A 27,461-nucleotide genomic window follows, 5' to 3' on the forward strand; every position below is an offset into this window, starting at 1 on the left:
GATGGCTGTAATTTCCATCCAGGAGCAGTGTCTGGGGAAATGTTTGGAAACATGTGGGATCATTTAGTAATTATCACAGTGACTTGGGAAAGGGTTGTTATAGGCAGTTGTTCTGGAACTTTTGGGTGTTAGGATCCTTTCATATTTTTAAAAGTACTGAGGATCCCAAACAGCTTTTATTTATACAAGCTATAACCACTGATATTTACCATATTAGAACTTAAAACTGACAACTTTAGAATACAAGAATCCAGGGCTGGTCAGTTAGCTCACTTGGTTAAAGCATAGTGCTAACACCAAGGTTAAGGGTTCGGGTCCCTGTGCTGGCCAGCTGCACCACCCCACAAATATATATATATATATATATGTGGTTTTACTATGTGTACAGATGAATTTAGCAACAAGGATGTTCACCACAGCACTGCTTAAATCATGCTGAAAACCCAACCATCATAAATTAATTACACAAGTTATGGGACAGCCACAAAATGTTGTGGATGAAGGAGTTTTCAAAGATTGTTCCAAAACCTTGAGGAACCTCAAAAGTGAATCAATCTCTCTCTCTCTTCCCAATAAGTGCATAAATACGTATTAGGTAATGAGCAGATGATATCTATGAAGAAAAATCTCTGGAAAATATGCCCTAATTCCAATCCAGTGCCTTCTGGCCCAACTGCCCAGAGAATGAAATGTGTCCCAGGCTGCTGTACTCCCAAGCCAGCGTGGCCCATTCCCCACATGCCTCTGCTTTCAATTGCACAACTGGAGCCACACTGAACAGATGTGCACAGAGAGAGGGCTTGTCTTCAGCCACCCACCTGTCTCCCAATGAACACGTCCCTGGTGTCTCCAGTGCCTGGACCCGGCCCTGCCCTCTCTCAGAGCTCCAGCTCCATATTCCAACACCTTCAGGATGAACCTGTACTTGGAGATCAGGCAGCCTTCGCTGTTTAGCCTGGTCCTTACATTCAATTTTCCCTGTTGAAATACTTCATGTGATTTCTGTATTCTTGACAAGCCTCTGACTGACACTTTGTATGTCTTTCCTAAACTGTGGATTTTCCCCTTCACACCTGCCCCTCTTCACAATCACAATCTTTGCAGTCTTAATCAACAGCTCCCCCTCTGCCCTGTATCTCAAGCCAGGAACCTGGGCAATATGGAAGACACCTTCCTCTCCTCATTCCACATATCCAACCCATCGACTTGCTTACCTCTGAAATAGATGCTTCCCCACCTTCAACCTTTGATTTTGAAAATTTCTAAGCATGCAGAGGAGTTGCAAGAAAAAGACAAGGTTTACCTACATACCTTTGATATAGTTTCACAAGTTTTTAACAATTAGCCATGTCTCTCTTTCTATATCTATCTATACACTATAGATATCTGTAAGCTGTAGACATCTACTTAAGCTTATAGATTTAAGCTAATTGCTATCTGTGAGCAATTCTCAAATTGGATCTCTCTCTATACTTATCTGTATACATATCGAGTAAAAGGGATCCGTTTTGAGTATTGCTTGCAGTCATTTTGTGACATGTCACCCCATATATTTCAGCAGACATCTTCTAAGAACAAGGACATTCTCTTGCATAACCACAATACCATTATCACACCCAGAAACTTCAATTAATTAATGCTACAGTCCATATACAAATTTCCCCAATTGCTCCCCACTAATGTCCTTGATTTGATGTATCCTGACTTTGTCTCCCAGTCACTGCCCAATTCATGCTCTCTCCCATCACTCCTGCCCTAGTCTAAGTCACGTCATCTCTCACCTGGGTACTGCCACAGCCTCCTCACTGGACTCTTGCTTGCCACCCTATAATCCATTCTCTTCATGGCAGCCAGAGCAAACCTTTACAAATAAATCAGATCATGTCACTTCCCTGCTGAAAACCCTCCAGTGGCAAACTCTTTCCATGGCTTCCAAAATGCTATCTGACCTGGCCCTCTCTACTCTGACCTCACCTCTCATTGCCCTCTCCGTCGCTCACGACACTGCGGCCCACTGACCTGCAGCTCGTTCCCACCTGGAGGCCTTTGTACTGGCTGGTCCTCCTGCCCAGAACACTGTTCCCCACATTTGTGCATGACCCCTTGCTTCTGTCAGGTCTGATTAAATGTTTTCTTCTCAGAGAGTGGCTCCCTGACCACCGTGTTTAAAATCACACCTCATCACTCTCAATCCCCTTCCTCTGCTTTTTTTCTTCATGACACTTATCACAAACAGCCATTATATTGCATACGTTTATTTCTTTACTTTTTATCTTCCCATTAGAATATAAACTCCAGCAGAGTGCAGATTTTTGTCTCTCCCCCACCGCCACTGCCCCACAGCTATATCCCCAGGACCTAGAATAGTGCCTGGTATATGTTATATTGTAGGTGCTCAATAAATATCTTGTGAATGAAAGACTGAATGAATGAGAGGACATTAGCTCTCTCCCAACCAGACTTTGAGTTCCCTGAGGGCAGGGCCTGTGTGTATTGTATATCCTCAGCACTCAAGAGCTGATAAAAAAAATACTTGTTTATAAAATGCTTGCAACATGAAGAAAAGAGTGTGTTACGTGACAGAAAGTAGACCAGTGGTTGCCTGGAGCTGGGGGTGGGAATGGGCAAAAGAAATCTTTTTAGAGTGATGTTTTGAAATTGGATTGTGGGGATGGTTGCACAACTGCAAAATCACCTCACATTGTTAAATCACTTAAAACCGGTGAACTTTATGATAGGTAGATCACACTTCCACAGAGTTGTTAAAACAAATATGTATTGAGAGAATAAATAAATGCTCCCTAGGAGGTGCATTGCAGGTCGTCTAAGCCTCACTCAGTAACTGCTACTGGGGACACAGTAGTGACCAAGACTACCCTTGTCTCTCCCCTCACAGGGTTTCCTGTGCAGGGGGGAGGCCGACCCATTACAGCCAGTAATAGCCTAGAGGAGTCGAGTCAGGCACGGGCAGAGGGGTCAGGGCGGGGCTGGGGCAGGGATAGGGGAGCTTAATGGACCATAACAACCCAAAGGAGACGTCTGATCCAAATGGGGGGAGTCGGAGAGGACTTCCCAGAGGAGGGAACAGCTGAGACAGAGCCTGAAGAATAATATTATTCATGACTGCAGTGCCAATTTGTTTTTTAAACAATTTTTCTGCGTTAGCACTCTTCCGGCGGGCGCTCTCGCCCAGAGCTAGGCATCGGGCCCTTCCGGGCGCCGCGAGGACAGGGCCACGAGGGGGTGCTGTGCTGCCGCGCTCGTGGAGCGTCCCAGCAACCACGTGGCCTCGGGGAGCCGGAGGCTGGGTGTGCGTGTCGACGCTGGTGGGTGGTCCGTTGCGACCCGTGGAACACTTCCAAAGAGACTGCGGGAATAGTGGCCGCGGTGGCCCTGCGCAGGGCGGTGGAAGCAGCGCGCCGGGGAGCACCAGACGCCGCGCCCCGCGGGGCTGTCCCAACGCGGCGCGGCGGTGGGCGAGGGCTGGGCCTGGGCCCGCGTGGCCTCCAGGGTGCGGGCGCCACTCGGCTCCAGCGGCGGCCGGAGCTTTCCAAAAAAAACAGGAAGGGGGCGGGGGCGCTCAGCTCCGTCGCGCGTGGAAAGTGCCAAAGTAGCCCGCGTGGCCCCGGGGAGAAGGCGGCCGGGGGGCGGCGCCCCAGCGGAGGGCGGGGCTTCCCAAAGAGAACGGGGAACGGGGTGCTGAACAGGCTGGAGGGGGATGTCTCCCCAAAATGACCTGGGGGGAGGGTCGTGCAGCACGCGGCGTTCAGGTGGGACGAGGTTACTGGCTAGGGCGAGGGTGCTACCTCCGGGTTTCCTGGGTGTATCCTGAGAGAGCTGAAGCCTGAGGCAAGTGGAAGATGGAAGGTTAACCCCAGAGCTATGGCGTCTGTGGAGAAGCTCTATGAAGAGCCAGAGTCTCCAGCCAGGGTTTGGGTGGGAAGATGGAGAAATTGGCCAAGAAGAGCCTGAGAGATCCTCGGGAGATGATGGGTCTGTGGAGCTCCCCAGGCTATGCCCCCCTCCCATCTGCATCCCAGGGGACTGTCGTGGGGGAAGTCTGAGGAAGACTGCTTTGGCACAGGGAAGAATGGTTCTGTGCAAAAATGTTGGGGGTGGGGAGTCTTGACTCTGTCCCTGACTTGCTGTGTGCTGCGTGGCCTCAGCCCAATAGCTCCATCACCTCTGTCCTAGTTCTAAGCCCTTTCTGCCCCTCTCCCCAGTGGTTTGCAGAGGTGAGCAGCTGAAATTGCCTCTTCTGTCCCTGGCCCTGTGCTCCCCACAGTGCAGTGGGCAGACAGACCTGCCAACAGATAGTGACAGCCCAGAATGGGTCAGGGCCGGGATGGGGGAGCACAAGGGCCTGAAGGATCGTAGGTGGGAAGAGGTGCTCCTGACTAAGCCTGAAGGGTCAAAGAGCTGTCTAAACCTGAGGAATGAGTAGCATACTCTGAGAGAAGGTGCAGTGTCAGGAAAGGGTGTCTAGGCAGAGAAAATGGCATATGCAAAGGCCTGGAGGTGGGCAAGTGTGGCTCATCTCCAGCTCCCTCCCTCAGGATCCCTCATGCCCTGATGGGGCTATCACAGGTCCCTTAGACCTGGACTCCATGAGCCGGCTAATGGAAACTCTTGAGGGCAGATCCTAGGTGTGTTTCTCATAGCTGTGTGGTTTAAGGACTGGCCTTGAGATCCGCCAGAAGCTGGGTTTGAACCCCAGCTCCCCCATGAATCAGGCGTATGGTCTGTGGGCAAGTGACTTCACTTCTCCATCAACCAAATGGGTTGCACAAAATCAATCGCCTCATTTTAAAGAGCTATAAAGTATTAAACATATATTTATATATATATTAAAAATATATTTTATAGATTATTTCAAGGGACCCAAGAAACAATAGAGAGACTTCAAAATAACATGCTGCCATGTCAGGTGAAACTATGGCCTGAGTTATGGAAAATGCAACTGAGGAAACAAGAATTTGCTGGCATGGTCAAAAATATGCTATTACAAACCTGATTATTTAAAATGTTGATAAAGCACTAATTAGCAGTAGCTTCTAATTTATGTTTTTTATTCCTTGGTTCAAAACCCGTAAGGAACGGAGATGTGGAGATTTTTGGCTCCCTTTCGTACCCACCTCACAGGTGCTGAGTCAGCAGTACCTGTTACCATGTGATGACTCAGAGGGTATTACTCAGGGAGACCCTTTTTATTCCCTCTTGTTTTAGTAGATGACTCAGGAGGAAAGGCTCTGTGGCCACCATCACCTCTATACACACACTCTGCTTTCCAGGGACACCATTATACTCTTCCTTTATTGGCTGTCCTTGTATAATACAAATCTGCAAGTTTAGATACAAAAAAAATCTGGAAATAAAAGATAGAAAAGTACCCGCCAGGCACCCCTTCCCTTTCCTCCCGGACCGTCCCCAGCGGGCACTGAGTGTGAGGTAACTGAGCATCTTCTTCCCTTCCCCCCTTCCCCACCTCCTGGGAACCCACTTGGCCCTGCCCCCATGAGACCTTGGCCCAAGGAAGACATGGGCCCCAGAGTGGGGGGAGAGGGCTACAGGGGTGAGCACAGCATTGGCAGTGAACGCAGAGGGTGGGCAAAGGGAAGCCCTTAGCTTGTGCTGTGTATGTGGAAAGGAGATGACCAAACTTGGGTGGGCACGTGTGGGGCCCAGGAGAGCCCCGAAATAGGCATCCCTTCTCCATCTGCCCAACCCTGGAAGGTGGAAGGTCAACAACAGAAACTGGGAAATGTAGCTTGAACTGAGGGCATTCAGTGGGTAGTGGCCATCCCCTGTGCCTGGGGTGGGGGAAGGGTTCATTGCCAGCCTAAGTCTGGCAGTGCAATGGCTCCCTTAGCCAGGCTGTGTCCATCCCTGAACCCCATCCTGTCGCAACCTGGGCATCACCATGTTGGTTCTGTAGTGGTGGGGGGGGGTTGAGAGAAGAGGTTGGGGGGGTGTTGAGGGGCACAGTCCCACGGAGCAGGACTAGGGGAGAGGTTGTGCCCCCACTCCCAGGTGTGGGGCACCTGGAGATGACGGGGTGGGCAGGGCAGCTTGGGCTACAGTTCAATCTCGAAGGTCTTCTGCAGGTCACCAGAGAAGGGGTTGGAAGGCTTCTCTACAGTGGGTTTGCCTTCTAATGCTGCCCACTGTGCCTCAAAGGGGTCCAACTCAGGGGCTGGGGTGGGTGCTGGCTCTGGGGGCCAGGGAGCCCCGTTGGGGCGTGGGCGGGCCTGTCCCCCAAGGACACTAGGTGCAGAAGAGGGCGGAAAGGCCCCAGCTTTCCCAAGCAGGGTGGCTGGCTGGGGCTGGAGCTGGGCGGCTGAGCAGAAAGCGTTGGCCACCATCTGTGAGGGTGTGATGCCCACTATGGGTACCCGGGGCATGGGTGGGTAGCCCAAGCCCGGGTAGGTGGGCACGAAAGGGGGCTGCATATGTGGGGGTGGCAGAAACACTGCCACCTGGGCAGGTGCTGCATCAAAGGGCCCCACAGGGGCAGGGAAGGGCTGCAGGGCAGGGGGCATGGTGGGCACCGGGGGCACTGAGGCAGCTTGCTGCTGCTGCTGTTGCTGTTGCTGCTGCTGCTGCTGCTGCTGTTGCTGCTGGGCCTTGGCCACCTGAGACACCTCCTCCAGCCATCGCTCAGCCTCTGAAGGTGTTCTCTTGTGCCCGGGCTGGAAGGAAGCTGCAGAGGGCACAGAGGGCTCACCCCAGGCAGAAGTCCCTGGAGAGAGGAGAGGGGCAGTGAGGGGCATGGACTTCAGCTGAAGAACCCCAGGCTGGGAATCAGGACAGGATGGGGACAGAGCACAAACTTTGGAGCTGGACTGCTTGTCTTTGAATCCCCGCTCTGCTCCTCACTAGCTGTGTTGACTTTGGGGAAGTGACTTAACCATTCTGGACCACATACATAATGGTTCTGTAGTGCTAAGAACATACAATTCTGAGACTCTAAGGCCCTGTGATGGAAAAGTCTCAGAAGGACTGACACTCAATCCCACTGCCTCTCTGATTGGTCAGTGCCAAACCTATTATTAAATTTTTTGACTATCACCATTGAGTCTAATATTTGGAGAATGTATCGTTTTAGGAGGCTAAGTTCGTAAGATTGCATGGATCTTCCTCAGAGTGTACTATTCTAACATAGCTTGTAAGGTTCCCCAGTTTTAAGTTGGTGTTTTCTAAAATTCTAGAGTTCTACATTGTTTGAGATTCTTAAAGTGCTATTATGGTTCTAAGATAAGCCCATGGCTCTAAAGTGATTCCATGGTTCTAAAATCATCTCTTGGCTCTGAGGTGGTCCCATGATTTTAAGGTGATCCCATGGTTCTAGGATGAGTCCATGCCTCTAAGATGGCCCCATGGTTGTAAGATGATCTTATACCTTTAAGTTGATCTATGGTTCTAAGGCAATTCCACGGGCTCTAAGATGATCCCATGATTCTAAAATAATCCATGGTTCTAAGGTAATCCCATGATTCTATGTCTATGGGGTTCCAAGGTTCCCGGAGTCTCCAATGTAGTCCTGAACGGAGAAGGGGACTACAGGAGGGGCAATGCAGGGTAAACACCCAGCGGAAAGGCTGGGTTTACCTGTGGTGGCAGACGGTGGCCCTGGTGCTGGTGCTCCAGCACTGGCGAAAGATGAGCTGATCTGTGTGCAAAGAGCATTGATGCCGTCGCTGTCACTGGCACCAGGAGGCTCCATCTCGGGTACTGGGAAGTCAGGGAAGGATGGAGGTTGGCAAACAGGCCCAGGCCCTGCCACAGCCCTGCCCTTCACCCTGCGCCCTCAGATGGCCCTCTGTTATGACTTGGGGTCCTTTCCCTCCTAAGATGTGTGGGTCAGCGTGTCCACTATGTAGTGACTAAGTGACTATGGCCATAAAATAACTACATATGTGTGTGTGGTATCTGAGTGGTACAACAGCCAAGTTAGTGTGTGAATTTTAATGACTGACGGTGACAGGGATCCCAAACCAAGGAACTGAAGATCTGTGTGTGGCCACAAACCAGAAGACATGTTTAACAACACATATTAATTAAAGAATATGTTCAATCATGTGTATGGCAAGAGGGTGGAATAGTTAGAAAGGATGCTGGCCACACTGCTGTTCACTGCCTGGGGTCATTTGTCCTGCTTTGAGAGGAGAAGCAGGGCCCTGGTCACCCCCACACTGGCCTATAACATACATCACACCGGCAGAGATGCACCTGTCCCAGCAAGACAGGAGACCCGAGCAGGAGTGTGGCCTCATGAGGGCTTGGGGTGAGGAAAATTACCGTCCAAATAAACAACAGTGGACCTCCTGTGCAGTGTGTGACAAATGTCAGCAGGTGGCTGTCTCCAGGGGAGCATATGGGGTGCTCCAGTGAGCATCACAAAGAAACTGACTGTTGGAGTCAGCAGGTGTGATGTGGGGACCCAGGTGGGGATCAGTGGTTTCCAGATCAATGTCGACAATGACTGGGGTGTTTGTCCAACAGGCATGTGGCTTCCGAGGGTATGGCATCTGAGTGTGACTGAGATCCAGGCAGGTGGCGTCCTGATGTGTGATTCCCAAGTGTGAGTGAATCCGCCTGTGTGAAGTATGAGTGTGTTTGTGAGTTTGTGTGAATCCGTTGTGTGGTTTGTGAGGGTGTGTAAATCTGGATGTGTGATTTTAGAATGTGTGTGACTTCTAAGTGTATGTGAGTGTGACATCTATATGAGTCTGTGAAAGTTCTGCATGGTATGTCACATCCAAGTTAGTGTGCAGCTGGCTGCAGGAGAGTGAGGCTTCCAAATGTAGCCTAGGGAGCTGGCCACCTCTCAGGGAAAGAGTGTGAGAGCCCTAGGTGTGTGCTTAATGTCAGGCGGCGTGAGGACAGCCGATGTAAGGGTGTGTGACAGCCAAGGGATGCTATAGGACAGGGAGTGAGTGTGCGTCACTCTCCACAAAAGCTGGCAACTGCTCAAGAGTTACCTTCTGGAGCAACCCAGCCTCCTGGATACAGATCAACACCTTCTCACACCTGTCCCCGAGGCAACAGGGGGTAGTGCCGCACATGTGGTATATGGAAGCAGGAAAGTGGGCCAGACTACGTGGTCTTGCTGACTGCTTTTAGATATATGCCCCCCCTCTCCTCTCCCTAGCCAGTGGCAGAAATTAGTAACCAAACACAATATTCTTTTCCCCACTGAGCTCTTTGCTCACCTCACCCCTCACCTGGCCAGACCTCATGGTTCCAATGGCCAAATTCTGGAAGGGACAGGTCCTTGTAACTCCATCTTCCTTCCAAGCAAAACAGGTCATTTATGCCACCCCCCTCCCATCACCTCCCATGGCAGACACTGCCAGTCGACTATGGTGATGTGCCACCTCCTGCCTCTTCATGATGGGTTCTGCCTCTGCCTAACCCTTTGCCCACAACCAACATCTCTATGCTCATCTCATGTTTCCACTGACTGAAGAAGTCTCCCTTTGGGCCAGAACATAACACTCCTGCTGCTTTCTCTTCTTCCTCGCTCATGGCACACTTTGCTAATTAATCATGTGGTGTGCCCCTCTCTCCTTTTCTTGCTCATGACAGACACTGTAAGGAGAGTGTGATGTTCACTATCCCTCTCCTCTCCCTGCCCTAGGCAGACATTGCTAATCCACCACACTCCTCCTTTCCTGAGACTGGAGAATACCTGTATCCTTCACCTGACCAGATTTCATGGCTCTACTAGCCAAATGCTTGGAGGAAGCATTAACCTATGGTGCTTCAGTCTACTCCTGAGGAAAAACTGGGCATCTGTGTTCCTTCTCTTCCCTTCCTTGCCCATGGCAGACTTTGCTAACCAATCATGATGTGGGCCACCTCTCTCCTTACCCTGAACCACAGCAGACATTGCTAATTGATCATGACTTGTGCTGCCTTTCTGCTATCTCTTACCCATAGCAGACATGGCTAACCAATCATGATTTGTGCCTCTGCCTTCCTATCCCTTGCCCATGGCAGACAGTGTTAACTGATCATGATGTGTTCCACCTTGCTCAGACAGTGCTGATCAATCATGGTGTGTACCACCTCTCGTTTCTATCCCTTGCCCACATCAGACAGCACTAACTGATTCTGATGCCCCTTCCCACTGAGCCCAGGGCTCACCTGTGCCCTTCACCTGGAAGTCAGTGCGGCGCTGCAGCGTGGATGGCAGTTCATTCAGCCGTAGGCTCAGCTGTCGTTTGAAAGGCGAGTTTTTCTGGCTGAGTGCTGGGAACCCACGGAAGGAGCCCTGGCGAACAAGCTGCTCCAGTGGGGCATGGCGGCGGGGGATGGCAGCCCCAGTGGTACCTGCAGCCACTGGGGTACCTGCCTCACCCTTCTCACCAGGGGATGTGGTGGCTGGTGTCGGGGACACGTGCCCAGGCTGGGCAGGGCCAGGAGCCACAGTGGGGGCAGCTGCTGCCTCTGCTGGAGACATGGGGGGACAGGTGGTTAGACACCTCACCACGGCATTTGAGGCCTCTCTTCATCTTCTGGGAAGCTTCCCAGATTGTTCCAGCCCCTCAGCCCAGGTTCCGTCCATTCTGGAACTGATCTCTGTCCTCCGGGGGGGTGGGGGGGTGGGAGGGGAACCTGGTCTCCCCACCTAGCACGAGAAGCAGGCTGTTCAAAGGGAGGATCCATTCACCCCTGCCAACCCACAAACACACACCCATCCTCCAACTGGGGCCCCACTCAAGCCACAGCCTGAATGCCAGGGAGATTAAACTCAGGCCCAGAGAGACCCCTAGGAGGATGTCACCCAGTGCAGTTTCTCCCATCTTCTAGGTTGAGGCTATGAGGGGCCCACCCAGGCCTGGCCCGGGGCAGTGGAAACAGGCCAGGACAGTTTAAAACTGGGAAACTACCTCTGCCCCTGCCTACTGTATGACCTCAGGAAGTCCCCTCCCCCTCCCTGGGCTCCAGCTTCCCAGCTGGAAACCTGGGCTAAATATCCCTACACTACCTTCCAAGGCCTCCTGAGAAGGTCAGTTTAGATAGTGAATATTAAAACCTTTGGAATCCAACAAAAGCTTGGTGAACGACTTTGTGGAAAATGCTGCACTGGAAAGACCTCTGTGTTAAAATGCAGTGCCCCGAGACTGTGATTCAGCACATTAATGACAAAACACTGTGTGACACTCATATGTTCGGCAAATCAGACCTCATTTTGTAAGCTCACATTTGGCTATGCAAACAGTAAAGTGCTTTCTACAATGCAAAGTCTGTGGAAATTAGAATATCCTTTGGAAATAGCAAAACCTTTTGCAAACTCAAAAGCACACTGTAATGCCCTTTGTACATGACAACATTCTTCATAAATTCTAAGTTAGGTATACAGGAAAGAAATACTTGCAAACTGTGAAGAGCTACATGCCTGTTGTGTTCTTTATGAACAATAAAATACAATATACTCTATCATGCCCTTTGTCAACTTCACTCTGTAATCGGCTTTGCCCATGATAAAATTCTTTTACAAATTCTAATAAATGATGTAAACAGTAAAATACTTTGTAAGTTGTGAAGAACTTTGTAAAGAGGTTTGTAAATGATCATGTAATTTACAAATAAAACATACTCTGTAAACTCTAATACTGTAGTAAGTAATAAAAATGTCTGTTTTCCTAACTTTTTATTTACAAATATGTTAAATTTAGAGAAAACTGTAATAAGGGAATAATGAACGAGCATGTTTTCTTAATACATGTATTTTTCTGTACCATCAACCCTAAAACCACCAGCATGTACCTCCTAAAAATAAGGACTTTCTCCTACTGAACCACACAGTATAACTTGTCACTTGGGAAGTTTAACATGGATACAATACTATTATCCAATCTACAGTCCATTTTTTAATTTCCCTAACTGTCCAATTCATGTCTTCTGTGGATTTTCTTTCTTTTTTTTCTTACAATCCAGAATCCAGTGCAGGATCACATTGCATTTATTAGTACCTGCCAAATCCCTTTAGACTCCTTTAATCTGGATCAGTTCCCAGTGGTAAATTCTTTGTAAATTCCAAGCAGTGTTTTCCCGAAATTTTAAAACTAGAATTCATAGTTAAAAATATTAAATTACATTGTGACTCAGCACATACATACAGTTACATTTTTAAAAACACACTGTTTTAGAATTTACAAATTATTTACTATTTACCTAGAATGTTAGTTTACCAGGTATTTTTCAAACTCTCTTGATGATAACACAGAATAGGATATTTCTTTAACGTGATAACTCCTTACATACACACACACACACACACACACACACGCACACACACACATGCACACATGCACATGATGAAATAAAAGTATCATTAAACTATACTTAAGCCTTACTACATTTGATGTACTCTGATATTTTCTATTTCGTTTTTTAAAATGCCAGCCGCAGTTCAGCAAACTGACTTCAGAGGTCTTGATCCACAGCTTGAAAAGCCCTGGGAACGGCCTGACTTGGCATATAATAAAATGCTTGGTGAGCTTCGCCTGATCTGTAGCCTGCAGAATATTGCCCAAAGAACTGCTTAAACTGAGGTGTGCTTTATAAACTGTAACCAGGCTGGCGGTTACTCAGTTGGTTAGAACTTGGTGTTACACCACCAAGGTTAAGGGTAAAGATCCCTGTACCGGCCAGCCACAAAACAACAAACAAGCAAACAAAAAACAACAAAAAAAACTGTAACCAAACTTTGTGGTCGGCACCCTCTTTCTAAACTGTAGAGTAGAGTTCTGTACCTCTGCAGCTCTCTCCCAGAACTGGGTCCCTGGCCCCACCTGTGCCCCCCTTTGTGCCTAGCCCGACCTTCTGGGTTGCACCCACCTTTCTTTTTGTCTGGGGCCTCTCGCTCAGCTGGTCGCCCACCCCCAGACAGGCGAAAGGAGCCCTCGCGGGCAAAGCTAGTGCGGCTGGCGTCGAAGGCAGCCGTGACCCCACATTCCTTCTCCCGGCGCTGTTTTCGCTCCAGGCAGGCAGCAAAAGCACAGCCCACTGCGTGGCTCAGCCGTTCGCCCTGTGGGGAGAGGTTGGGGGAGGGGGCTAGAGACACTGTGTTGTGCAGATTGGACACCAGGAGTCCTGGGTTCCAGCTGCTAGGTGCTGGGGGACCCCAAATGCGTCCCTTCACTTCTCTGGGCCTCAGTGCTCATCTGCACCATGAGGAAGGGTTGCAAATGACAGCCCTGAGTGAAAGAAGCAGAAACAAATGAATGCCTACTGTGTGGCTCCACTTATGTGAAATTCTAGAAGAGGCAAAACTAATCTATGGTGAATAGAATCAGAACAGTGGTCATTTCTTAGGGGATGGGGGTGGGGAGTGACTGGGAAGGGGCATGAAGGGACATTCTGCAATGGTGGCAATGTTCTAGATCTTGACGGGGTTTAGGACAGGTGTATGCAGTTGTCAAAACTCAGTGAATGTACACTGAAGGTTTGTGCAACAGCATTACTATGGACTGAATATTTGTGTCCCCCCACTCCCCTGCCAACTCCCAAATTCATATGTTGAAGCCTTAATCTCTAATGTGATGGTATTCGGAGGTGGGGCCTGTGGGACATAATTAGTTATATTAGGTCATGAAGGTGAGGCCCTCATGATGGGATTAATGCCCTTATATGCGATCTCTCCCCCACTCCCCGCCATATGAGGATATAGCAAGAAGGCCTCCATTTGCAAATCAAGAAGAGAGCCCTCACCAAGAACCAGATCATGCTGGCACCCTGATCTCAGGGTTCCAGCCTCCAGAACTCTGAGAAATATATGTTTGTGGCTTAAGCCACCCAGTCTATGGTATTTGGTTATAGCAGCCTGAACTGACTAAGGCAAGCATGCATTTCACTTCAAAAGAATAAGATCTGGAAACAAATATGAATTCTACTTAATGGTATGCATGCTGAAGTGTTTAGGGGGGAATATTCTGATGTCTGCAACTATGAAATGCATAAAAAAAATAAGATGAAGATATATGTGATAAAGTAAGCACAGGCAAATTTTTTTTTTTGCAGCTGGCTGGTATGGGGATCCAAACCTGTGACCTTGGGGTTACAAGGCTGCACTCTAACCAACTGAGCTAACTGGACAGCCATCACAGGCAAACATTAACAGCAGGATCTAGGTGGTGGGTGTACAGGTAACTGTACATGTCTTTCAACTTTTCTGCATGCTCAAAAAACTTTATAATAAAATGTTGGGGGAAAAACCAATAGCCATTGTTCTTGAGTGTCTACTGGCAAGGCTCCAAGACAAGACAGGGATTAATGCTGGTTTCTTACTTTCTAGCTGTGTGTTCTCAATAAAATCACTTCACCTCTCAGTATCCAAGTCTTGCCACCTGTGAAATGAGGGTCCTAACAGTATCTACTTCACAGAGTGTTGCGAGAATTATGTGAACTAATATATGCAAGGCATATAGCATAGAGCCAGGCACAGGAGACACCACATATAAGTCAGCATAAAACTGTCCAACCCTGGGCTCAGCCCTGACCTGCAGCCTCTCATGGAATCCTCACAACAGTGCCAGGAGGTGGACTCTCTTTATGAACCCATTTTACATATGAAGAAACTGAGGCTCAGATGATACGTCAACACACCCATTATAACAAGTGAGTGTCAGAGTTGGGATTTACATAAGATTTACCTGACTTCTGTTTTCTAACCAAGATGTTCAGCCACCTCTTAAGATTAAATTTGAGGACAAAAGTCCCCAACAAAAAAATACTAGCAAACCAAACCCAGTAGCATATTAAAAGGATTATACACCATGACCAAGTGGGATATAACCTGGGAATGCAAGGTTGGTCCAACATGTGAACATAAATCAATGTAGTACACCACATTAAGAAGAAAAAATGCACAAAGGGAAAAATCCACATAACCATCTTGATTGATGCAGAAAAGCATTTGACAAAATCCAACACCCTTTCATGATGAAAAACCGCCAACAAACTAGGAACAAATGGGAACTTCATCAACCTGATAAAGGACATTTATGCAAAACCCACAACTAATATCATACTCAATGGTGAAAGACTGAAAACTTTCCCCTAGGATGAGGAACAAGATAAGTATGCCCGATTTCATCACTTCTATTCAACATTATATTAGAAGTTCTAGCCAGAGTAATCAGATAAGAAAAAGAAATAAAAGACATTCAAACTGGGAAGAAAGACATAAAATTATCTGTTTTCAGATGACATGATATTATATAAAGAAAATCCTAAAAAATCCACAATTCCTGCTAGTAAATAAATTTAGCAAAGTTATAGGTTATAAGATCAACACACAAAAATCAGTTATATCTCTATCCATTAGCAATGAATAATTCAAAAATGAAATTAAGACAACAATTCCATTTACAGTAACATTTAAAAGAAAAAAATGGTTAGGAATAATGAAGGATGTACAAGACTTGTAAACTGAAAACTACAAAACATTGCTGAAAGAAATTAAAGATGACCTAAGTAAACAGAAAGACATCCTGTGTTCATGGACTGGAAGACAATATTGTTAAGATGGCAACATTCTCCAAAGCAATCTAGAGATTTAATACAATCCCTATTAAAATCCCAATGGACTCTTTTTCAGAAATGAGAAAGCTGATCCTAAAATTCACACAGAATTGCAAACAATCCAGAACAGCCAAAACAATTTTGAAAAAGAACAAAGTAGAAGAATTCACACTTCATGAACTCTGAAATTTACTCAAAGCTACATTAATCAAAACAGTGTGGAACCGGCATAAGGACAGACAAGTAGACCAATGAAATAAAATTGAGAGCCCAGAAATAAACCCACACACATATGGTTAATTGATTTTTAACAGGGGTGCCAAGACCATTCAATGGGGAAAGAATAGGCCCTTCAACAAACAGTGCTGGGAGAACTAAATATCCACTGGCAAAAAAATGAAGTCAGACCTCTGCCTGACACAATATACAAAAATTAACTCAAAATAGATCAAAGACCTAAATATAAGAAAAAAAAGATAAATCAGACTTCATCAAAATTCAAAACGTTTGTGCATCAAAGGACACTACCAAGAAAGTGAAAAGAAAACCCCCAAAATGGGGGAAAATATTTGCAAGTCATACTCCTATATCTGATAAGGGTCTAGGATCCAGAATACATAAAGAACTCTTACAACCAAACAACAAAAAGAAAAGAACGTAATTAAAAAATGGGTAAAGGACTTGAATAGGCATTTCTCCAAAGAAGATATACAAATGGCCAATAAGTGCATGAAAAGACACAACATCATTAGCCATCAGGGAAATACAAATCAAAACCACAATGAGATACCACTTCACACCTACTAGGATAATTATTATAAAAAACTGGAAAATAGTAAGTATCGACAAGGATGTAGATAAACTGGAACTCCTGTACATTGCTACTGTGAATGTAAAATAGTGCAGCTGCTGTGGAAAATAATTTGGCAGTTCCTCAAAAGGTCAAACATAGAGTTATATGACCCATCGATTTCACTCTTAGGCATATACCTAAAAGAACTGAAAACAGGTATTCAAACAGATACTTACAAACACATGTCCATAGCAGCACTGTTCACAATAGCTAAAAGGTGAAAACAACCCAAATGGGCATCAATGGATGAATAAACAAAATGTGGTATATTCATACAATGGAATATTATTCAGCTATAAAAAAGAATGAAGTACTGATACAAGCTACGATACAAATGAACCCTGAAAACAGTGTGCTAAGTGAAGGAAGCCAGACACAAAAGGGGTCACATATTCTATGATTCCATTAAATAAAATATCCAGAATAGGTAAATCCATATAAAAAGCAGAAAAGAAAGCAGAAGGGGGTGGTTTCCCTTTGGGGAACTCCGCTTCAACACTGTGTAAGTGAATCCGGGTGCTTCACCTCCCCTGGCCAAGGGGAAGACACCCACCCAAGCTAGGCTAATCCCATGCCCTCTCATTAGAATTTGAGCCCAGAATGATGCAGAATTTCTTTTGCCCACTGGTGCAGTGTCCCAAGGCTGCCCTGCTCTCTGTCCTTTGTGACACTCAGTGCTTCTGACTACCCTTCAAATTTGTGAGACTCCTCATGTCCTTCCATTAATCTCACTCTGAGTTTAAGTTAGTCAGATTAGTTTCTATTGCCAGCAAACAAAGAACACCACCTAATGTAGGAGACAGAGACTGTGGCTTCCTACCAAAGTTGCATAGGGTCTGAGGTCAGGGTTCAGGGTACATGGCAGATTAAAGACTGTATTTTCCACCACCTTTTGCAGCTAGAGGGATATCCATGTAACTAGGTTCCAGCCAACAGGATATAAGTAGAAGGGCAATGCATCTCCCAAAAAGGAGAGGGTGTGCCCCTCTTCATGCTTCTCTCCTTTGTGTTGGCTGTAATGAAGATGTGAAGTCTGGAGCATATGCATCCATCTTGGATCATGGAGTGGAAGCCACACTCTGGAGGAGCAACAAGATGAAAGGAACCATGGCCCTTGATGAATGCAGAGGCACCACACCAATGCTGCACTGCCTGCCTTTGGATTTCCTTCACATGGAACGGAAATGAACTTCTATTTCACTGAAACCATTGGCATCTGGGTGTTTTCTGTCACAAGCCTCAGTGTCCTAACTGTGTGAATACTTCTGAGAGGGTCCATTTGTCACTTTCATCAGATTCTCAGAGAGGACCTTGACTCCCCTAAAATATTAAGAACCACAGGCAAAATTAATTGAGGCTGAACAAATGGTGGGTGCCCTGGAGGAGGATATTGTTTAATAAGGACCCAAGGGAGCCTGCTGGGAGGAAGAGATTCTCTATAATTTGATCTGGGTGAAGTTTATACATAAGCAAAAATTCATGGAGCTGTGCCCTGACAATCTGTGCACTTTACTGTATGCACATGAAGAACTACTGATTATGAGGGCTGGCTGGGTAGCTCAATTGGTTAGAGCATGGTGCTAATAACAAGGTCCAGGGTTCAATCCCTGTACCAGCCAGCTGCAAACAAAACAAAACAAAACAAAACCCTGCTGATAATGAGGATGATGACGGTAACTAATGTTTTCCTAAGCACTTTGTATGTGCCAGGCGTTGTTCTATAAACACTTTGTATTAACCCACTCAGGTCTCATAATAATCCTCTAAGTTAGGGGCTGTGAGGACCTCAGCCACGGAGAGGTGAGTGGCTGCTTAAGTCCACACGGTCTGCCGGGGTAGGGGTGGGATTCCAGGGCATGGGAGAGAGGAGTTGGCTGACTCTGGAGATACTCACGGAGTCCTTGAGTGCCAGGAAACAGTGGCAGATCCAGCGGCGGGTAGTCCCATCACGGCAGATATAGGAGAAAGCTTTGTCCAGGTTGCGATCAGGAGCACAAAAGGAGACCTTTTCGATGGTCTGATCTACCAGCAGGTCCTAGGAGGGGCCAGGGAGGCCAGGAGAGGAGGATGAACTGTCTTTCATGAATTCATTCAACATTCCCTTAGTGTCTGCTCTAAATCTCATCCTGAACAGGGTGGGAACCCAGCAGTCACTGAGATAGCCAGGGGCTTCCAGTTCAGTGGGGAAGCGAGATGGAGACAGCCCAGAATCACAGCCAGGCTGTGATGAAGGAGGCAGAGGGGTCAAAGCTAGGACGGGGGAGGCACAGGCAGAGGAGTCAGGGCTGGGATGGGGAAAGCCAACTTGGGGACTTGTAGGCTTCACCGAGCAGGCATTAAGGAGGCAAAAAGGCAGGGAACAATATCAGGCGGAGGGAACTCCCTGTGCAAAGCTGGCGATCCTGTTCTGTCGTTAACCCAATTCTCACCATATCCTGGGCACTTCCTCAGGCAGTCTCTGGGATGGGGGCCCAGGACTGAATGATAAGCAAACAGATATGCAGATCCTGGCCCCATGGTGCTCCTGTCTGGCTGGGCAGACTGACGATAAACACACAGCAGCTAACATTCATTCATTGATCTAAGCACTTAGAATGTGCCAGACATAGTTTTAAACAATTTGCACAAATTTTTTCATTTAATGGTAGGGTCTATTATTATCCCCATTTTTTCATTTGAGGCAACTGAGGCCCAGAGGGCTCACATCTCATGCCCAGGGTCCCTTAGCTGGGATCAGAGCTAAGGTGGCTGCTCCAGTCTGAGCTCTCACCCACTATCTCTACCAGCTCACAGATAACTACAGCACTCGTTCATAAACTATGACTGTGAAGCAAGCCAAGACCATGCAGGAGCACATGGCGTAGTCTAGAAGGTCCCGAGGGAGGGACATCCCAGAGGGTATGAGAACATGTCCTCAGCCCTGATTTAAGCAGGGAGAGCAGAGGGGTCCACTGGTGCCCACCCCCACCCCCAAAGGCCTCTTACCTTGGTCTTGTCATCCACCACTCGGAGCCCATCGGCTGACACCCACAGGACAGACTTCACGGACTTCCTGCCCATCTGGGGTGGGGGAGGGAGAGAGAGGGGCCTGGTCAGTGCTGCCTCTTCCCATCTGACCCCGCCCACTCCCTGGCTTCAGCCCCTCGCTCACTGCTTTCAGCTTCTTTACAGCATCTTCACATACATGCATCCCTCGGGACTCTTCCACCTCCACGTGGCCCAGGTACTTGAGTGGGGAGATAGGAGGACATGAAATAAGCACAGTAATCAATAATTCTCAGTGTTCACTGAGCATCTGCCATGCATCAGGCAATGTTCCAAGCATATCATATGTATTAACATTTACTCTGCACCTCAGATCTACAAGATGGGCAGCCCATTCCTAGCCCAGATATGCAGATGAGAAAACTGAAGCACAGCACATAGCAGTGATTCCTGTCCCGCCTATATCCCTGGGCCTTAACACTTCACTATTGTCCTTCTGAGTGCCAGCATTTGCATCTCTGTGCCTAAGGACTAACCCTGTGCTATGCCAGGCTGCTGTGCCCACCCTGAAGCAGGTAGAAAAAGCCTGGGCCAATTCCCTGCAATGCCTGATGGGAGTTGAGGTACAGGCATTCCAGTTCCCTCACCCGCAGGTGGGACTGTTTCCCAGAGTTCCCCAGTGGGATTAAGCTCAGTTGCCCACAACTGCAGTTTAATAACACACCCTTTTTTGGCTGCCTTCCCTTCCTCACAACCACCAGCATTTCCTGCACTTCACAAATGAACCCCTCACAGCCAGGAGAGGGTCCCTTCTAGGAGAAGGGAAAAATAAGACAGAGAAGCTATGACCATCATCTGTCATCCAGCCAGGAAGGGGCTAAGCTGGGATTTACACTCAAGTTGGCCGACCTCCACAGTCCATGCCCTGAGTGCTGCTGTCTCCCTTATAAAAGTGTAGCATATGTTGCAAAGAGTCATGGTTGTCTAAGCCAGAAAGTCCTTAACAGTAGAGCACTTTACAAATGCCACAGAATTTCTGTGAGCCCCATAGAGTAGGGTGACCCCTCCCCCCCCACAGGATGTCCCCCTGGTAATATTCTCCTATTATAAGAGAATGTGTCTTGGTTTTTAATACCAACTTTGAAGGGCGTGAGGTCTTGCTCCAGCAGGCTCCCCAGTTCCTTGAGAATGTGAAGACTCTTGCTCATAGCATAGGGACTTTAGCGATCTTGCCCAGAGCCCCAGGACGTGTGTGTGCACAGCACCATGGCCCCATGCCCCGTGCCCGGCCCACTCACCCTGACCGGGAAGCTGCATGTGCCCTTGCGCACCGCGTCCTCATCTGCCTGCCACTGGTGCGGGCGTGACGCCTCTGGCACGTAAGCAGGCTTCCTCCTCCGTAGACTCTGCCGTAACTTGTTCATGGTGCCTGCCCCGTCTGGTGACACAGGACAGCGATGTAGGTCAAGGGCGGAGGTCAGAAGGAAAATATAGGGTTCAAGGGGAAGGGACACACTGCTTAGGGAGCACAGGGTCAGATATCATGGGAGTGGGGTTACAGGGTCACTGGTCAGAGGACACGGGGTCAGCAGCTGAGGGGATACCCAGAAAGGAAACAACAGAAGGCAGGGAAGTGTGAGAGTTGGGCAATGGGGCATGGAGGTCTGGGGATGTGATATACAAGAGGAATGAGGATCCAAAGGATGAGAAGTCAAGGCATTGGAGAGCAGGGAGTTAGAGGGTATAGGGATCAAGGGTTGCAAGATCAGGTTTAAAGGGTATGAGCGTCAGGAGATGGGGGGATCAGTGGCACAGGAGTTGGGAGTTATATGGGTCAGAGTGCAGAAGTCAGGCGTGTGGGTGTGGGAGTCGGGGCTCAGAGGGTCCAGAGCCCAATCTGTGGGTTGTGGGTGTGGGGATGGGGCCTCATCTCTGTACCTCTGAGACATAGCCCTTCTCTGACAACTGGGTCTGGTCTGAGGCAAGGCCTCTGGGGTGGTGTGCAGCTGTGACTGCAGAGTTAGGACTGTGTGTGCCTGGAGTGAGGGTGGAGGTGGCCAGCCATGAGGACAGTCTTCATTGACTAAGCCATCCTGACAGTCCCAGGAGGAGGTTGAGGGGACACCAAGGACTGGGAGCACCAACAGCAGATAGCGGCTCTGTGTGTGTGTGTGTGTGTGTGTAAGCAAGTGTGCAATGGTGTGTTCCAGAATGGTGCCTGTGAGGGTGTCAATATCTGAGCATGCAACTATTGTCTGTGAGTGTGTGCATTTCTGAAGGCTGTATGGAAGGATGCATGTCTGAGAGTGGTTGTTTATGAGAGTGTGTGTCTGTGAATGCTGCCTGTGAGGGGGTGTGTGTCCAAGAACGTGGTTGTCTGTGAGTGTACATCCTGAAGGTTGTTGCTGAAGGACATCAATGTCTGAGAGTGGTTGTGTGTCAGTGCATGCTGTTTGAGAGTGCAGTTGTTGAGAACTTGTGTTTCAGTGCATGTTGTCTGTGTGTGTGTTTCATGTTTGAACTTGCGGCTGTTGTCTTCAAAGGGTAGGTCCATGGTCATTGTCTGCGAAGCTGTGTCTCTGTGTGAGTGTATTTACTGTCTTTGATGACTGCTGCCTCTGAGAATGTGCATCTGTGAGAGTTCTCCACAAGACTGTGTCTATGTCAAGAGTACAGCTGTTGCTGATGAGACTGTGAGGCTGTGGCTGTTGTTTGTGAGAGTGTGTCTGTCAGAGCATGTGGCTGTTATCTTAGAGAGTGTGGGTGCATGAGTATTATTCTGAGGGTGTGTCTGTACACAGTGGTGCATCTGTGAGAGTGTGTGTGAACATGAGGTTGTTGTCTTTGAGAGTGTGTTCATAAGTGTTATTTGTGAGGGTGTGGCTGTTGTCTATGAGAGCACTGAGTATTTGTGAGACTATGTCTGAGTCTGCACAAAAATGTAGCTCTCTGTGAGAACCTGGGTCCGTGGGTGCTGTATGTGAGGCTGTGTCTGTCTGAGAAAGTGTGGCTGTTGTCTGTAAAAGTGTGAGTCAGTGTGTGTTGTCTGGGAGACTGTGTGTCTCTTCAGAGTGTATATCTGAGAGTCTGTATCTGGTGAGTACCTGTGGTTGCCTATGTGTGACAGTCTGGGTGTGTCTGTATGTTTGTGTGTGTGTATCCATCCATGTGAACATATATGTGTGTCTGTATGTTGGTGTGAGTGAATATCTACTTAAGTATATCTTCAAGTGTGTCTGTCACTGCGTTAAGTGTGTGTGTCGATCCGAAAGAGATAGTCATCTGTGTGTGTTTATGGAAGTGTGTCCGAGTGTGTGACAGTTGCGACAGTGTGACCTTGCATCTGTGATTGTGAGGATGTCAGTGTGTGTGTGTTTGTGTGTGTGATAGTTTAGGGGTGTGTGGCTATGAATGAATAGGGCTTTGATGGTCACTGAGTATGCAGGGAAGATGTTTGAGGGAGTCCACTCATGAATGCAATTAAGTTTGTGTGACGGTGGGGACAATCCCTCTAGTTATGTTAGGTAAACCCACCTACCCACCCTGCCCCTGCTCTGTCTCAAGCTGGTCACTCACCTGGCTCCGTCCTGGAGGTTTCAGGGGGCCCCAGGGCCCCACAAGGGGCTGGGGGCAGATGCTGCTCAGGCCTCCTGGGTCTGTCCTGCCCAAGGGAGGGAGGAAAAGTTGAGAAGTAAGTTGGGGGTGGGGCTCAGTCCCCTAGACTCCACCTTTGGACTTTAGCCAACCCCCTCCATCTCAGGCTACCTGATGAGAGCACTGGTTGTCATAGCAACTGTTACCAGGGAGATCAGCCACCTGGTTCTAAGGGCCCAGAAATGAGTAGGTGTGTTGGGGGGGGGCAGTTATTGGGGTTGTACTAGATTCAGGAGGCCCTCAATAACCAAGGGGATGGTGTGAGGAGAGAGTGGCCTTGCCCTCTAAACACATGTTCAGAGCAAAACACAGTTGTCACAGCTCTCTGCACAGTTAAACACAGACATGATCACAGCTACACACCTCAGATCACACAGAACACATAAGTACAACCACAGACAACTGCCACTATAAATATCTGGTCACATGTTCGTGTTTACAGACACACAGAGTCTCTATTACAGATATTTGTCCACATGCATGTAGAGTGTCTCAGCCCACATTGGCCCCACCACAGACAACTGGTCACACCAGCTACTGATATTTGGTCACTTCCATTTTCTCAGCCACACAAAAAGAGCTGGGCCCAGGCACACCCACCAGAGTGGCACGTGTACAATCAGGTGCCACCCAAGATACCCACGTCACAGGCCCACCCAGACAGAATCACACCCAGTCAGAGTTCACCCATTTGGTCACCCAGTCACACAGTAACATAATCACAGCTACATACACTTGTCACACATATCTCCACTGCTGCACACTGACATCTGGTCGTGGAAGCACACAGATTGACTGACACACATTTGGTCTCATAAAGACCACACACAGCCACACACAGCCATGCTTGCACATGGACATCCAACTCCAACTGTATCAGTCACACCAACATACCTTTTTTGGTCACACATTGTCACACCATCATATCTAGTCATAGTTGCTCACATTTAGTCACAGAATCAGTCACACGGTCTTCTGTCACAGTGTCACAGTCACACTTACATGGTCAGTTCTTTCTCTACACACAGCTACACACTGAGATACCTGTGGCCATAGCCCTGTGCATTATAGAGAAACAGACACACACAAAGCATGGCATTCAACCACCTGAAGACAACTATCCCCAAGGATGGCCACCCTCAGACACAGCCATACACATTCTGGAAGTGGTTATGTATGCACAGTCACACAGCATCAGTGTCCACATTACCCAGCCATCTATCATAGTCATAATACCATCACCTAGTGTCCCATAAATAGCTGTACCATGTCATACCACCAGAGAAACAGTTTCTCTTCATTCAGAGACAAGTCACACAGACAAGCATGTGGCCACATGTTATCACAGGTGAACAATGTCACAACCCCACCTACACACATAGAGACACAGCACGTAGTTTCAATTCCCCACATCACAAGTACACAGCCAGTATTACACCAAGGTCAAGGGTTCAGATCCCCACACTGGCCAACCGCCAAAAAACAATCAAACAAACAAGTAGACAGTTGGGTGTATGCACAGAAATGCAGTGACCCAGATGTAGCATTTATAGCTGGGTGTACACAGAAGACATGGCCCCTGACAGAGCCATGGGCACAGATTCAAACACAAGTAGTCCAGCACACACTCAAAATCAGCCACACAGCTACATATAACACACACTGTCACAGACTATGACACAGACACAAGTACATATAGTCACTCAGGGTCACAGACATGCAGGTCAAACACAGGAATATAGAAGCCACAGTCATATACACACCCCCACAAACATACATAGTTGTCTGGCACCAGCACACATAGACACATCCATAGCTTGTCACACACAATTAGATAACCCCTCCTGATAGTTAGTCAGAGTTTCAGACATCAAGTCAAATATACAACCCAAATCACACATATGAGATTATAAATACACACAATCACTCAGTATCACACACACCGCTAGATCTAGTCATTTATGCAACCCCAGTCACACACACAGACATGGCTATGAACACACAACACTGTCACACAAACTGCCATCACACAACCCCAGTCACATAAGCACAACGTGACTTCAGATACGATGGCAGTCACACACTCACAGTTGCACAGAGTTGTATGTCACACATGTATATAAAATTGGTTATAGATACAACCACAAACATTCTCAGTCATTGGAAGAGTCACACATGGACATGAAGTCATAGACAGAACTCCACTTACACACACAGTCACAACTCCACCCACATCTTCAGTCAGTCACACACATGCCCAACCCTAGACTCAACACACATACTGTGACATATCCAGTTATAGTTACCAAGGCACACAAACACAGGGTCACAAAAGACATAATCACAGACACAACCACACAGTCACAACCATGCACAAACGCAAACAGATAGATTAAAACATGCAGGATTCTTAGTGAGCTGCTGTTATACACACATACAAGTCACACAAATACACAGACACAATCACAGACATACAGCGCAGGATTCCTCACAGTCTCCAGCTGCAGCGCATGCACACACACACACAGCCATAATCACAAACATGGGGTCACACGCCTAGCCATCTACCCACCGCTTGTTTTCCCCCCTTCTCCCCAGGTACCACACACAAAGCCGCTGTCACCGCAGAGTCCACAGACACAGATGGGGCTGCACCCGGTCCCTAAGGAGCCGCCCCCAGCCCAGCCTGAATCCTGGAGCCTGGGGGGCCGGGTCCGGGAGGGGGAGGTGGCGCATTGTCTACGGGTGGGGCCTCTCTTGGACAGCTGGGCAGCCCTAGGGACAAAGGGGGTGGCCTAGGGGACCTCTGCCCTGGAATCTTAGACCAACCATGGTGGGGGGGTGGTTGGAGGTTGCCTTAAATTACCCTTATTCTATTCAAGCTGGAGTGTGATAAGGTGGGGTGGACTCCCAGGCACGTACCTTCTTTTGAGAGGGGGCTGTGCCTGGGACACCGCCCAAGGGCTGGGGGTTCGGGGCGGGGGGAGAGTGTGATGCTGTCCCCAGGACGCTTCTGGTCCTTGAATCCTCCCAGGCCTTGGCTCGGTGGGGAAACTGTACCCAGCGAACCCATCGTCAAGACCTTGCCTAGGGGGTTGTGCTAAGAGACCTTCTCAGGCAGGGAATGGTAAGGATTGTGTCTGGAATCACCTCCCGGAGGCCTTGGCTAGATATGGGGGCTGTGTACCCCATCCCCCAAACCTATTCTAAACCTAGAATCTCTGTACCCCGTCCTTGATTTTTTTTTTGCGGGGGTGGAGGGGCTCTGCGTCCAGGATCCTATCTCCAGGGCCTTGCCAAGAGATGGCCTGTGCCCGAGACCCCCGTCTCCCGGGCTTTGGCTTGGTGGGGGCCAGTTCTTGGACCCCCACCCAGGACGACCCTCTCCAGCCTTGGCACCCTCTTTCCATCCGGGCGCCGCGGCCGCCTCCCACCCTCCGCCACATCAGCAGCGGCACCGCCCCCGACCCGAGCCCCCGTCTCCCGCCCTTCTCACGCTGGCCGCCGTGCTGCGGGACATCCAGGGCCCGGGCGCCCCCGCCTCCGGCGGCCCAGGCTGGGCCCGGCTCCCCGAGTGTGCTGCTGCTGTGGCGGCGGCGGTAGCTCGGTCTGACGCGGGCCGGGGGATGGTGCGGGATGCACGCGCGCGAGCCTGCTCCGCTCCCCGGAGGATTCCGTTCCGGGGGCGGGGGAACATCCCTGCTGCCTGTGCTCCCCGCCCCAGCCCCGCCCATTGGCCCTCCGCCCGCTGTATATGCAGAACAACCCCGCCTCGCTCCGGCGACTCGAGGGCCCAAGCCCCGCCCCTGTCTACGCCCACATGCAGACATGGCTCCGCCCTCTCCGGTGCGGCCACCGCCCCACCACGCCCATTGGTCAGTCACTGGCTGAGCATGCACAGGAGCTTCGCAAGAGTCCTACACCCAGGTCCATTCAGGCGTGGGCTTCCTTCCCCTCCGTGACCCCTGACCTCAGGTCCCTTCCAGTTGCGCATCCAAAAGCGTTGCTTCGGAGGTACCTAGCCGCCCCACATCCTCAGATCTTCCCGTTAACCCCACGGTTCTCCCAGCCCGGCGGGGGCGGGCAGAAACGGTGACGAGGCACTTTTGGCAAGGAAGAGGAAGGGGAATGAACAGACCCCGGCGTCCTGGTGGGCGATCGATTGGCTTTGGGGGCGGGGGCGCCGGGTTGGGACCAGGGCGCGGTTCTGGCCTCCGCTTCCCCCACCCTGTCCTGTGGGTTTGGCAAAGCAGCTGGCAGGGGCATTAGGGCCCATTAGCAAAAAGGGAGGACCGAAAAGGCTAGGAGGCCGAAAGGCGGGGTGTGTTTGTCGGGGGGGGGGGGGGGGGGGATTTCTCAGCTGCCACAGCCTTTCAAGCAGGTGGTCAGCACGTGGGGGTGCGGGAGGAGGAAGGGGAGAAGGAGGTTCCCGGCA

At 49.0% G+C, this 27,461-nt stretch overlaps 1 protein-coding gene across 2 annotated transcripts; it reads right to left on the reverse strand.

The window, feature by feature from the left end:
- Positions 1-5,284: 5,284 nt before the first annotated feature.
- On the reverse strand, positions 5,285-26,712 carry NUMBL (NUMB like endocytic adaptor protein). 2 transcript variants are annotated; one of them, XM_063110946.1, is made up of 10 exons: positions 26,523-26,712; positions 22,949-23,033; positions 20,671-20,810; positions 19,539-19,613; positions 19,373-19,447; positions 18,282-18,422; positions 12,850-13,039; positions 10,150-10,452; positions 7,609-7,731; positions 5,285-6,739 (listed from the first exon to the last, which is right to left on the reverse strand). In XM_063110946.1, exons 1-10 carry the CDS (start codon positions 26,544-26,546, stop codon positions 6,075-6,077), a joined length of 1,821 nt encoding a protein of 606 aa, XP_062967016.1. In that variant the 5' UTR covers positions 26,547-26,712; the 3' UTR covers positions 5,285-6,074. The 2 variants fall into 2 exon arrangements, with proteins under 2 accessions (XP_062967016.1, XP_062967015.1); XM_063110945.1 differs by having other exon boundaries at positions 10,150-10,455.
- Between the last annotated feature and the right edge of the window lie 749 nt (positions 26,713-27,461).

This window comes from Cynocephalus volans, chromosome 10 (assembly GCF_027409185.1).
Source record: "Cynocephalus volans isolate mCynVol1 chromosome 10, mCynVol1.pri, whole genome shotgun sequence".
Lineage (NCBI taxonomy): Eukaryota > Metazoa > Chordata > Mammalia > Dermoptera > Cynocephalidae > Cynocephalus > Cynocephalus volans.

Bases quoted from the DNA above. Each gene is read 5' to 3' on its own strand.
- NUMBL (XM_063110945.1), bottom strand. From the start codon at position 26,546: ATGTCCCGCAGCACGGCGGCCAGC. The intron at 23,034-26,522 runs GTGAGAAGGGCG...TCCCTTGGGCAG, and splicing joins CCCGCAGCACGGCGGCCAGC to GACAGACCCAGGAGGCCTGA. The intron at 13,040-18,281 runs GTGAGTATCTCC...CTCTCCCCACAG, and splicing joins TCCTGGCACTCAAGGACTCC to GGCGAACGGCTGAGCCACGC.